Source organism: Leptonotus elevatus, chromosome 5 (assembly GCF_054856555.1).
Source record: "Leptonotus elevatus isolate MCC_2025b chromosome 5, RoL_Lele_1.0, whole genome shotgun sequence".
NCBI lineage: Eukaryota > Metazoa > Chordata > Actinopteri > Syngnathiformes > Syngnathidae > Leptonotus > Leptonotus elevatus.
In genome coordinates this window covers 26,621,628-26,635,768 of record NC_141243.1, presented here as the reverse complement: position 1 = coordinate 26,635,768, position 14,141 = coordinate 26,621,628, and the positions used below count along the sequence as shown (strand labels likewise).

Below are 14,141 nucleotides of genomic sequence, written 5' to 3'. Positions count from 1 at the left end.
TGGCAGAGATTTCTAGAAATTAAGTTTTACATATTGTTTTTCCTAATTACTGTGAGAACGTCTTCACATATACTGAATAAAACTATAAACGCAACATTTTTGTATTTGCTCCCATTTCCTCATGAGCTGGACTCAAAGATTTAGAACTTTTTCAACATACATAGAAGGCCGTAGACATCTGGACGTTGACACCACACGTCCCAAAATGGACGTTAGCGCAGCCGTTTCGGCAGCATAGAAAAAACGCGTCCTTCCATTGTTTAGGCACGCCTCCAAATTACTGCAGTTGTGTGGGTTTGTTATTTTAAATTGCAGTTATAATTGAGTTAACCTCGCAATAGCCAGATTGAAATTGTGATTCACTCGAGGGAGTTCTCCACAATATCAATCTGGGACTTTTCCACGGCGATTTGCTCGGGAAAGGCGGGACATGCTGTACAATACTTCGAGCTGATTGGATGATGCGGCATTGTGCACGTTTGTTCTGACCAATTGCGGCCACGGATGAAAATGTCTTCGTTCTTGTCCAAGGGGTGGAAAGAAGCACAATCATCTTACAAACACCAGCTAAAAATACATGAAGGGCATCTTGGTGTTCAACATTCAACAAGGAAACGATGATTAATTCTGCAAGAACAGAATTAATTACAGCGTCCATTCGTCCATGTTAGGTTTGATTGTTTGCCCTGCCGTCGGCGCTGGCTTCCTGGTTTCGTCACAGCTGCATGTCTCGGCAGAGCAAGTTTATAATTGAGTATCATCGGCATAACAGTAAAAGCTAATGTTATATTTACGTATAATATCACCAAGCGGAAGCATGTAAACAAGAAAGGGCCAATACCAACTCCTGCAGGACTCCACACGTAACGTTGCATAGGTCAGAGGTTGCATTGCCATGGATTACACGGTGCGTTCTCTCTGAGAGGTAAAAATGAAACTATGAGAGTCTTGCCTGAAATACGAATACATGTTTGGAGGCATTCTAGTAGTATGTTATGATCAACGGTATCAAAGGCAACGCTATGATTGAGTAATAATAATATTGACAATGTATTGGAGTCCATTGCTAGAAGATCATTAGTCACTTTAGCAATGGCTGTCACAGTCGAATAACCGACACTGAATCCCGACAGAAAAGGTCCATATCGATTATTAGCGGCCATGTAATCATCAATCAAGTATTTTTGCAACAGTAGATTTGATACCGGCCTGTAATTACAGACTTTCTGGGTCGACGTTGGGTTGTTTAGAAGTTGAATAACAGCGGTTTTAAAAGCTACCGGAACAATGCCAGTGAGTGATATATTTACTACAAAACAATTCTGGTTATGTATAAAGTAAATATCAGCAGTTACCAAATAGCATCAAAAGGTTTTTTCATCTGAGAGAAAGCAAACATCTCAGATGATTTTTTTATGTTTAAAAAAACAACCAGTTAGAACTAATATGAAGCTTCGCTGTGTCTCAGTGAAATAATTTACACTATGGAACAACTGCAGTGATGAAATGAAATCATGTAAAACAAAAAGTAGGTTTAAATACATCTTTAAAACTGAAATATTAAACAAATACAGGACAGAAAAGAAATAGAAAAACAGATAAAATCAATAACATCGTGTTTTGTATCCAGCAAAGTCATTTTCTTTCAATTTTGTGGTTTGTTATTTGTCTGACTTTGCTTTTACTTTTGCTATAACCTGAATAGGCTTTCAGGGTGATTAAGTGATACATTTGATAAGGAATAAGGGGTGGGACTAAGTTATTTTACTTGGTACACCCTTTTCAAACGGAATCCTGTTTTGAAACTTAATACGGGTAGAACAAACTTGCTGTTATAGCTAAAGCTTGATTTTATCTTGTATATGTACAAATGTATGCATATAAATGTATTTATTTTACTTGTCAAATAGTTTGCCTCGCATAAAAATATCTCATTTTATTTGAAATGCAGGATTGGAAATTTTATTTTTGTACTTTACTTTTTATTACGAGAAACTGTTGAGTCTTTACATCTTGGTATGTCAGATCGATGACATTTCATCAACATAAGAATACTCTCAGGAAGAGTATTTACAACAGCCATAAACTCTGGATTTTATTGGAAAGCATTAAGTTAAAAAAAGAAAAAAGTGCTTTTAATTGATTTTAAAAGTTTACTTTAAATGAAAACCAAAAAAATATCTAGGAGTTCTAACACTCTGCTCTCTCCTCGTGATTTTTTAAATAAGATTGCGACGTTTGTTTTTCCAAACGAAACGAAAAGCAGGATAAACAAATCTTGACATGGATTCCCAGTCTTGCTTGAAGACCATCTCGAGCACAATTCCAGTACAGGTATTCGCTAAGTTGGAGAAAATTACTGGTACTGCTCTGTTAAAGTAAGCGATAAAACAATAATAAAATGAAATAATAAAGTAGAAATAAGTTAGTAATAATAAATAAAACCTTAATGAAAATTAACTCTGCCCGAACCAGCTGGGATAGAGGCTCCAGGACCTAAAACTACATATTGATGGCCACACATTTGAGCGCATCTTATATTTATTCTGTGTTCATAAAAAAATAGTTCCCCTTTTCAACTTTGAGCACATACCCCTCCAAAGGTTTCTGCATGCCGCTGGTACGGAGTACAATTAAATCTCAAAATGATCAAGGTTCGACAGAGAAAGCTTGGTCTCAGTCACATGGCATGGGTCTTGCAACAGGATAATTACCCAAACCACACAGCTAAAAACACACACGAATGGCTACGGACAAAACATTGGACTGATAAGATGTGGCTGTTGATAAGCCCTGGTCGAAATCCTATTGAATATCTGTGGAAAGAGTCAAAGCACCCTTCAAACCTAGGACAACTGGAGCAGTTTGTGAAAATACCTGCTAGGTTGTGCACAACTATCACTGAAATATACAGAAATTTTGCAGTTAGTGTCAATTTGTCTTCAAAGGCTTTGCAACAAAACATTAAGTTAAGGGTATCATCGTTTGTGTAAAAAGCTATGTCTGATTTTTCTTGATGTATTTATTTATTATATCTTATCTATCATTAACACTACCAGCAATTTTCTCCAAGCATAGCATGTACTAAAGCGTTTGTGGAATTAAGGCTGGCGACGGATCATGACATAACACTACAGTATCGTCAGAATACTACAGTATATCATCTTCAGACGCTGTCGCCATCTTCTGGGCCAATATGAGAAATGCTATTGGTGACAATTTCAGGGAGTCCAAAACAAATAGACGAGACATTTTCCTTTTGTGTCTCGTGCTATATCCTATTTTCGTCTATAAAATAAACATTTAAAATCAAACTGTTATGAGACTTTTCCTTTCTCGTTTCAGAAAACAAACGAGAAACCAAGCTGTATTTTAATTGTGGTGTTTCTATTTTATTTTAAAACGTAAATCACTGCCAAGTTCGCACATTTTATTCACAAAATGATGTTATATAATGGCCATATAAAGTCAAAAGTTATTTTTAAATCCTAATCAATTTTAACCCCATGATAGCCTATTTGAATGTAAAACGTGGACATTTGAGCAGCAAGTGAATGAAGCATCTTGATCAAGCGCTCCACTTTGCCACATCAAATATGGCGGCGACGTCATCGAACAAATCAGACCTCAAAGAGGTATTTAAAGATTTTACGTCTATGATTGCATTTCGTTGGTCTTCACCCCACCTCAGTAGCAGCAGCCGGGTGGAGAGGTGGACGCGCATCACAAGTCAGCTATGGCACCTATCGGACTAAAAGCCGTTGTTGGAGAAAGTAAGAAGTATTTTTATTGTTACTTTTTTGTTTATTTAATTACCGGCGGTGCACCTCCAAGCAACCTACAAATACCAAGTTAAATATCATACGTGTGAAGACTAGAACCATACGAAAACATGTATATTATTTTCACATGATATTTCAAATTTAAACTGACTTCTATTCCATTTTGATTTCGCGTGTTCACGTTTTTTATAAAGTGCCTCAAAACGTTTTAACTTGTGTAATCTAGGCGTATTTCAAAACAAGCTATAGTTTCTACTATTGGCCTTTCTTGAAAGCTATTTTTGCTTTCGTTTGCAGAGTAAAATAAGTAAAATCATGCATTATTTGTAAATTGTGATATGGTAATAAGCAGCCTCCAAATGATCGGTTGAGACGTTGACAACTTTTAGGGGAGGAATTGTAATTGCAATTGTATTTTTTTTTTTCATGAAAATAAATATTTAGATCACTTAGAGCGAAGAGTTCATTTTAAAGAAACGTCGTCATTCTTAGGGCACCATTTAATGTAATGCCCATTCATCCATTTTCTGTACCGCTTAATCTGTTCATCTGAAAATGGTCAAAGGCAGACTTCAACCTGGACTGGTCGCCAGTGAACTACATTTAATTAAATTTTATTTAATAATAAAACATAATTAAAGCATGTGTGCAAATTTACAGTGTAATATAAATTATTAACAGAATAAAACATTGGTTTAAATATTTTGGATCCCTGCAAACTACTGGACTTACCTTTGTCTCAAAATTTTCTTAAAACCTTCCATTGCAGATGTTTTTATTTGGTACTGAATCGTCAGCCATCAATTCAGTAATTATAACTGAGGTTGGTGCATTTTTCGTAAACCAGCCTCTTTGAGACTACATATGGGGACCAAGTCAAAAAAAATTGCAAATATTGTTGTCGTTAAACCAGGAAGTCATGTCAGAATGTTACTCCCCTCCAAATGTCACTCTGAACATTGCAAACAAAACAGGATGTATGCAATTGTTTCATAGGCTTGTTGTGGATCTATCTGGTTCTGAGGGCGGTTGCTTTTTTGTGACGTTGTCAGATGACACCGAACCACTCTGAAATAGTGATGGTGAGTCTTGTATGGGCTAAGAGGATTTGAAGCAGATTAGAGGCAGGGATTGCGTTTACCCTCCATGGAGGACAGACTAGATTGTTAAACCCCAGTGCTGGAAACTGGGACACTCTGTGTTGCCCATCCACGCAAGAAAAACAAAATGAGAAACATCAGTAGTATCCAAATGTTTTTGTTTGTTTTTGCTCATTTGTTTTTGTTTCAAGTTCAGATCTATTGCTGCTCGAATAGTGGCTTTGTGAATAATTTTTTTTAACTTAAATTGTATTGAGTTTTTTACAACAATAGAGCATTTTGCACAATAATAATTAAAAAAAACTAACAATATGAAAATAACATACAAGATTCGGGTCATAAACAGTGTCATCTAAATAGTCATCTAAAGTATAGTCACTACAATCAATGATTGGCACAGCCACAAACACTCCACCTAATGTGTATTGCCTAGTTGGACCTCAATATTAAATCTTCCACGTGGCACCATCTCTTTCTAAAAATGTGCATTTAGAGTCTTAATAAGTAAGTTATCTTTTCCATCTGATAGAGTTCTCTCAATTTTTGAATCCCAAAATTAAAGGAGGGAGGTTCAGTTTGCAACCAAGAGCTTGTAATGCATTTCAGAGCTGCTGTGAAAATAATGTTTAAGAGATATGTTGCAGCCTGTCCCTGCACCCCTGGTAGAGTGGTACCAAGTACAGCCACCATTGAGTTCCTTGGTATTGTAACTTGAAAAATCTGGTTTATCTGGTACACTTCATCCCTGAAACTCTGTAGTTTGGAGCAAGACCAAAAAATATGTGTGTGATTAGGCACCTCAGTGCCACAGTTCCTCCAACACAGACTCTGAACATTAGGGGTCATCTTAGCAACAATGTCTGGGGTCCTGAAATATCTACAACATATCTTCCATTTAAATTCTCTCCATGTGTTGGAGTTAGTGGTGTGGTGTGCCACCGTACATACCTCTTTCTACTTTTCATCAGATATAATCTGGCCCGCCTCCACCTCCCATCTTTGTTTTGCAAAAATGGGTCGATCATGAGCCAATAATACAAATATTTTACAAAGCTTTGTAATAACTTTTTTGTCCTCTTGCCGTTTTTGAAATTTAATTAAAAAAAAAAAATCAATTGGTGATGGGTCCATTATTTTTCCCCATTCTTAATGAGATGTCAAAAAAGACCGTATTTGCCATATGAATTTTTTTTTTTTTCATTTCTTCAAATGTAGACCTAGGTATTTCTAAAGGCAGCATTTGGAATAGGTATAAAAACCTTGGTAAAACATTCATTCGAATGGATTCTATGCGTCCAAGGAGTGAGAGAGGCAGTGCTGACCAACGATCTAAGTCGTTTTTTATAGTAGTAATTATTCTGCCATAATTTGCATTATACAAGTTGTCTAATGAGATGGGAATATAAATTCCCAAATACTTTATTCCCTCTTTTGGCCAACAAAACCCGCTTTGTCGTTTAAGCTCCAGTGATATCACTTAAAACATCCTGGGCCTCTGTCTTATCAACATTGATTTTATACCCAGAGTAATACCCATATAATGATAACTTCTTCATTAGACATGGAATTGTAGAGGGTGGCTCAGTCAAATACATAAGGACGTTGTCGGCATACAGAGATATTTTATGTTCTTCTTTGCCAATCAACACTCTTTTTATATCATCATCATCTTTGATGAGCTAGTGGTTCGATACTGATAGCAAAGAGCAAAGGTGACAGTGATCTCTGCCGGCATCCACGTTCCAAATTAAACCTTGCAGACCGGAACCCGTTCACCCTAACAGCTGCTTGAGGGGAAGAATATATTGTTTCAATCCAATCGATAAACTTAGTTGTCCTGGTCTTATTCTGTTTTTGATGTGATAATATATTAAGTAAGCGCCTTAAGTTATTTCCATAGTGCCTCCCAGTAATAAAAGCAGTTTGATCTGAATGAATGATTTTAGTTATTATTTTGTTTAGACGTTGTGCCAGTATAGCTGTCAGAATACGTACATCCCCATTTAGCATATATAAGGGCCTGTAAGAGCCACAATTGGTAGGATCTTTGCCATCCTTATGTAATACTACTATTGTAGCTTCTGACCAGGATGAAGCCATTGTTTTGGCTTGTAATGTGTAGTGGTAGGCATTTAAGAGGAGGGGAGTTACTTCTTCCTGAAAACACTTATAGAACTCATTTGTTATTCCGTCTGGCCCAGGGTATTTGTTATTTTAAAAAGATAAAATAATCTGTTTAATTTCCCAATCACGAATTGGTTCGTCCAGGCCTGCAGAAGCAGATTCATGCAGCTCAGTTAAATTAATACTTTGTAGAAATTGTGCTATTTTGGAATCATCAGTACAGGTATCGGTATCTTGGTAAAGGAGTTGATAAAAACTTGCGAAGGCTTCAGCTATATCCTTGGGCTTGACTAGAAATTTGCTTCCCACTTTTATTTTATGCACAATATTAGAGGATTGTTGTTTTCGTAATTTAAAAGCCAAGAGTCTGCTCGCTCTATTCCCATGTTGATAATACTAGTGCTTGGCAAATTGTAAATTCCCCTCCACTTTTTCTGATAATAGCCCTTGAAGTTCTTCACGAGGTCTGCTAGGTTAGGTAACCTCCCTTGTTTGTGTTTATGTTCCAGTTTACGTATTTTGGCCTCTAATTCTAATTGTTTAGCAATCTTACGTCGCTTTCTTGCTATACTGTAAGAAATCATACTCCCTCTTAGATAAGCTTTAGCACAATCCCACAATACAATAGGAGATATGCCTGGAGTATTGTTTGTATCCAAATAGTTCTTAAACTCAATTTTAATAAAATTTACAAATTCTGTGTCGTTAAGGAGAGAGGCATTTACTCTCCATTGCTTTGGAGTTGGTGTCAAGCCCAGATCCAACTGCAGAATGACCGGAGCGTGGTCTGAAATTATGATGGGCATGATATTTATGTCTTCGACTCTATGCAGTTCAGCTTTAGGAGTAAAAAAAAAAAAAGAAGAAGAAAAAAAAGAGTCAATTCTCGTATAGGTTGCATGTCTGTTAGAATAAAATGTAAAGTCAGTGTTGAGACATTACACAATTGAAATCTCCACCCACAAGTAAGAGGCCAGAACTATGCTCCGCGATCCTATTAAATAATAACTTTACAATACCCGGTTGATCCTCATTTGGGGCATAGACATTAACAATAGAGACTGCAATGCCATCTAGGAGACCATTCACCAGTATAACGTGCCTTCTTCATCTCTATGTACTAACGTTTCAACAAAATTAATTTGTCTGTGCTTTCAATATTGCCACCCCTCTTCTTTTCTTAGAGCAGTGAGATGAATAATACACTTTATCAGCCAAGGATTTCCTTAGTTTCTGGTGTTCATCATCTGATAAATGTGTTTCTTGCAATAAAGCAATTTGGCATTTGAGGTGTTTCAGCTGTAATATTTTCTTTTTTTTTTGATCGGGCTATTCAAACCTCTCAAATTGTAACTTATAATTGTCAGAGGACTCATGTCACCAGAGTAGTTATTGTAAAAATAAGGCAATTTAAGGATTGCTTTGAGGGAGAAGAGAGGATCAAGTGAAGAGAGTTATAGAAATGACCACATATGTAATGACATAGCTGTGCGCAGGAATGTTCGATCAAAATAAAAAACTTCTACATTTGGAGAAATGTCACCATAGCATGCAAGGAATGAAAGCTCTATTGTTCTATTAAATATAAGTAGATCTCCGGGGAACAGGAAGATCAAAATGCAAGAAAAAACAACAATAATAAGAAATGCAAAAATGTGGGATAATGTCCCTATATATTTAAGCAGCAAAAAAACAGTTTGACACAATGTACTTTAACCACTCCAAAAGGGAGGAGCAAAAACCAAACTGTGAATTAACCAAAACAAAAAAGCATTGGAGCTCAGGCTCCTGCAGATCATATATGGAATTTAAGCAAAGAAGAAAAAACGACAAGTGTACAGTTGTAGCCTAACAAAAAAAAAGAAGCAAATTATACAACATTCTTCTGTCTGAATATGCAATTACAGGTAAGGAGAAAAAAACTTGCTTGTGCTACCTTATGGAACTAATAAACCAAATTGTGCAAAAAATATAATATGTCATTGTGCACACCAGCTGAGACTGGCTGTATGTTTTCGAGCACACAGTACCTTAAGATTACCCTTCAGTCACAGAAAGGATAGTAGACTGGATGTAAGTCATGGCTTTGGCGGGATCTTGAAACTCCAGGCTTTCATTGTTGAATGTGATTCGGAATATTGCTGGATAGAACAATCCAAAACGCACGTCACGACACCCCTGCAAAGATTTCCGTGCATCTGTGAATGAGGCTCGGGCTTTCGCAACTCCCGTGGTGTAGTCCGGGGAAAAGTTGATCCTTTTTCCATTGTATATCAGCGGAGCTTTCTCCCTGGCTCTTCTCAAGATGTCCACAGCATCTCTATCGTAGTGCATCTTGGCAACGATCACTCGGGGCCTGTCGTCACCTGGCTTCCTGGGTGCAAGTGTACGGTGCGACCGATCAGCTTTGACATCCCTGTACAGCTGAAGAACTTGTCTGATGATTTTAGACACTTCCTTTGGACTACTGGAGTTTGAATATTCATCGATGCCCACAATGCGGATGTTTCCACGCCTCATTCTTCCTTGCAAATCTTCACACTTCTCCCGAAGTGATTTTACGTCGTTCTGGAGCCCTTTTACTGTGGCTTTCATCGTGGGTTACATCATCAGACAATGTAGACATATCATCCTTCACTTCCTGGATGTCGGTTTCGATGTTATCAAATCGAAGATTCACCGCAACAGCGCTGTTAGCAATCTCGGCCCGCGCAGCCTGGAGCTCAGCTTTGAGAGCGGCGAAGTTATTCGCCAGGGCGTTTTTAAGTTCCTCTCTTATAATTTGGGTGATTTCGCCTCTCAAGGTCGTCAGAATCTGAGCCTTGACGTCGTCGCCCATGTCACGAGGTGACAGTGAACTCTTGGAGTTGTCCGATTTTGCAGCTTGTAGCCTCATAGTTGGCCTGTTGGGCTTCTCACCAGCACCGTCTAACTTAAATTTCTGTAGCTTATCCGCCATGCGCAGAGATGAGCCACGTTAGCGAGTCCTTGAAGGTTCAAAGTTGTAATACACAAATTTGCGTATCAAAAGAGCAGGAAAAATGTCGCTTTTTAAGTGAAATGAGAAAAAGTCTGCAGGAGCTCAGAGAAGCACGTCTTTACTCCATTTCGGCTCCCCTTTCTGTGAATACAGTTTTTGATACACTGTATCACCTTAGATTTTTCGGATGGGTAGATCATAGTCTTCCAAGGATGTTTAAAAATACTGTATAAATTCTGAAAACTTTAAATTGCTCAGAGGCACAAATACTTGTCACTCTCTTTACAGTTTATCATCCCTGCAGTAATCTGTTCATGCTCTCTTATGGGTATACTCCTGCTCCACTACCCTCATTTGGCATTTGGCACCACTAGTGGAAAAATATATGTTGAAAGAAATACTTAACGGCAGTGGTTCTCAACTGTTGTGACCCTGGGACCCACATCATCCTATTGTTTCAAAGACACAACCCACTTTTATAAAAATTACGAACAAATAATTTTGAACAATAAATATCCTTACTAAGGTCGCGGGTATGCTGGAGCATATCCCAGCCAATCGCAGGATAAAAAAAAAAATGTAAGTGAAAATTCCGAGTCTGGTTGAAATGGGGGATTTATAAAAAAAAAAAAAAAAAAGGGCCTACGAGCCGTACATGTCTAATCTGTACGAATACGTATCATTAGTCTGCTTGCGAGATGCGAGGAGTAAGATGGCCACCCTGTCGCTTCAACGGCTTGCATGGACGGGTGTGTATGGGCTATCGTGCTATCCAGTAGTATATACAGATCAGTGAGACGAACACGGGAGAAGTGACAATGGCGGGTGATTTCAATACAATGACATCACGCAAAATATTGTGCTGTAAAAGCTAAAGAGGTTGCGCAAAACGACTACGACACTATCCGCCATTGTTGACAGACTGGCGGTTCGCGCGCAGTCACACGAGAATTAACAGTAATAAACTTGTGCGGATACATTGAAACGGGCTTTCGTGTGGACGGGATCTGAGTAGCTAATCGTTGGAAACACCTGTGTTGGCTGTGGGAGACATGGAAAACAGGCTGGATGAGGTACTTGAGAACCACACAATTAAAGAGTGTGACAGCAAAAAGTCCTTCATGTAAGTTCTTTTTAGCATATTATTTTTCTTAATTGTAACGGATGGATGAATGGGTGTTTGTTTGTTAATTCCACCTAATTGGTAAAACAATTATTATTATTATCCGCAAATAGTGTGTCGCTGTCGAGTAAAGCCTGGTTTATATTTCTGCGTTTGCTCTTGTGTTAATGACCGGCAGCCTATAATATAAACGTTAAAAAATGAAACGCTATAGCCATTAGTTTTTTTGTTTTTGTTTTTTACATTTTCTATGGGTGGTGGTGTCCCTCAAGATTTCTTTGATTAAAAAAGTGTGCAGTGGCTCAAAAAAGGTTGAGAAACACTGGCTTAAAGCAAAGGTAGTTATCACAAAAAGCCAGCAGGTGGCAGCAGAGTATAAGAGATCAGCCAGGGCCGTGTTGCAACAAGCTTTTTTACAAGTGTTTTCACCACGAATGTGAATATTAATGAAACTTAGCTATATTCTAATGCTAATTTCTGCAAAACGGAAAGATATACAAATATATGTTTTTTTTCCTGATGAAAGAAGAGACTCTAATCTTTCTTTTGGTAGGTTCCATGTTTTTATAGCAACAATATTCTGTGGGTCTTGCAAAATCAGTCAAAATTTAGTAAAACAGCCGGGAGCGAAGGAGGTTGCTTCAGTGAAAATGGCTGGGAGTGAATGAGTGTTAAATGAGTTGCCTGTTTCTCAATTCACAGAAATAATGAACGGTGTCATCAAAAAGGCAAGAGAAAAAGGAAAATGGAAAGTAAGTGTATTTTTTTCTTCTAGATTCACATGAAGATTGAACATTCAATTCCCTGCTATGAATAGTTCTGTCTCACTCCTTTGTAGGTGCTTGTGGTGGACAAGCTGAGTATGAAGATGATTTCCTCCTGTTGCAAGATGACAGACATCATGTCAGAAGGAATCACCAGTAAGTATCACTGTTTTTACCAGTTCAGATTCATCTGAAAGACACCATCATTATTTTGATTGTTAACTTCAGGACTGATGAGGTCGCAGTATTCTCTTTGTTTTGTCTTTTATGCTTACGCTGCAAAGTGCTAAGTGAGCTCTGCAGCTGTCTGATCAAGGCCGCAGCTTCTGGGTCTTGGGGCACCTTTGCTCAATAATGTGGCTTGAAAAGAAATTTACCTGCTCCTCAAGACATTTTATCCGCTTTTGTATTTTTATTTGGTTGAGTTCCTTTCTTGATGATGAGAAAATATGAAATCATTTTTCATTCGCTGGAAAATGTAGGTGACAGTCAGTGTATCCAGATTGGCAACAATTCCAAAAGATATGTTTGCGCAAACACAACACTGCTCATCATCAAAAGGATGCATGCCGATGGTAGCTGGGTTTTTTCCTGCTGAAATTACGGCCTGTAAGGAATTATGAACAGTTTGAAATAGCTTTCAGTCTTAGCACAAACCCTTCAAGCTTTTGACTGAAAAAAAAAAGAAGCCTACTGGAACCATTGAGATTTATTTGTGTTTAATCAGAGTACTTTAAATAGGTGTAGATGTGTGGGAAAATTCTGTCTACATGCCATCAACATATTGGACATGACAAAGAGCTCAATGGCCATCTTGTCTTTCATGGCCTAAAATTATTTGTCAAATTAGGAATGCTCTGATCGATCGGCCACCGATCATGATTGGCCGATATATCTTTAGGTCACCGATGTCCTGTTTAATGAGTGACTTGCGGAAGGGCTTTGGCTTGAGGAGTCCAATACTCTGGTTTATCTTTCAAGGCCACACAGGTCCTGTGATTAAGATCCACCAGTACCAACAAGTTTGGCAATAGCTTCCATTAAAATAAACAATCAAATGAAATGAGAGCAGATAGTATTTAAGTAATTAAATCCCCAAAATGTGTAAAAAAAAAAATTATACTTTGTCCTTCTCTCCCAAAAACGTGTTTACATGTTTTTTTTAATGTTTTTTTTTTTCATGCAAAAGCATACAGAAGGCTCTGATGCATCTTCTGACCTGAAGAGGTTGCTTAAAGCAATGATAGTTATTACAAAAAATGGCCAGCAGGTGGCAGCGGAGTATCTTTTTTTCAGTGTTTTCAACACGTTTGTGAATAATGCTGAAATTTAGCTATATTCTAATGCTAATTGCTGCAAAACGGAAAAAGATACAAATAAACTTTTTTTCCTGATGAAAGGAGAGACTAATCTTTCTTCCATGTTTTCAAGAGCAATAGAACACAACATTCTTAGGTCCTTGCAAAATCTGTCAAAATCCAGTAAAAAAGCAAAGGAGGTTGCTTCAGTGAAAATGGCTGGGAATGAATGAGTTAATAATTTTTTTTTTCATAAAACCTTCATTGTTCCTTTTCACAGTTGTCGAGAACATATCCAAGCGGCGCGAGCCTCTGCCCAGCATGGAAGCCATCTATCTGATAACACCCTCAGATGAGGTAATAAGAAATCGGTCCAATACAAAAAACACAAAGCATAGTTTAAAAAGGTTTAACAAAGACTATTGCATTAGTAGCCTAACTAAGCAATAAAGACATTCCTTGATTAATTACCATGTTGATTTTATGTACAATAAAATCAGTAAGTTGCTCTAAAACGATAATGATTAATGCGATTGCTGATAAATCTTTATATCATAGGTTGGTGGTTTCACATAGAATTGTCATAGAGTTTAGGCATGTGAGTTTAGGTAAAGGAAGTGTGTCTTTGGTCACAGTCATGGATTTTTTTTTTTAGCAGTAACAACTTTTTACACAAGTTCATTAGAAATGCTATCGTTATCTGCTGACAGTCCGTTGAGGGTCTGATTGATGACTTCAGAGATCCACAGTCTCCAAGGTATAGAGCGGCCCACGTCTTCTTCACTGACAGTGAGTGGCACAAAACCATTTCAAGTCATTTGTAATCTTGAATCAATACATGCAATGAATGGCTATAATATTTTACAACAATATACTGTATATATATATATAATATTCTATAATAATGACAAAAACGCTTGTTTACCGCTGAGGAGCACAGTTCCTATTAGAATAAACCTCAACCATATAA

At 37.5% G+C, this 14,141-nt stretch overlaps 2 protein-coding genes and 1 long non-coding RNA gene across 8 annotated transcripts in view; 2 read left to right on the top strand and 1 right to left on the bottom strand.

The window, feature by feature from the left end:
• The window catches only part of top3b (DNA topoisomerase III beta), a 93,232-nt gene extending 93,138 nt beyond the window's left edge, over positions 1-94 (top strand). Inside the window, exon 18 of the mRNA XM_086076100.1 lies at positions 1-94. This exon is cut by the window's left edge and continues 989 nt beyond it. The gene's annotated coding sequence lies outside the window, so the exon portion shown is untranslated.
• LOC147174803 (uncharacterized) overlaps positions 1-4,782 on the bottom strand; it is a 12,050-nt gene extending 7,268 nt beyond the window's left edge. The window contains exon 1 of the long non-coding RNA XR_015094840.1: positions 4,515-4,782. This is a non-coding gene — a long non-coding RNA (uncharacterized LOC147174803). The remainder of the gene's footprint in view (positions 1-4,514) is intronic.
• stxbp1b (syntaxin binding protein 1b) overlaps positions 3,622-14,141 on the top strand; it is a 29,519-nt gene continuing 18,999 nt past the window's right edge. For all 6 annotated transcript variants that reach the window (XR_015094839.1, XR_015094838.1, XM_086076105.1 and 3 more), the window contains exons 1-5: positions 3,622-3,773; positions 11,812-11,861; positions 11,948-12,029; positions 13,452-13,528; positions 13,882-13,960. Coding sequence is in view for 4 of the 6 variants with exons in the window: in XM_086076105.1 (XP_085932231.1) it covers positions 3,737-3,773; positions 11,812-11,861; positions 11,948-12,029; positions 13,452-13,528; positions 13,882-13,960 (325 nt within the window). In the remaining 2 variants the exon portion in view is untranslated. The remainder of the gene's footprint in view (positions 3,774-11,811; positions 11,862-11,947; positions 12,030-13,451; positions 13,529-13,881; positions 13,961-14,141) is intronic.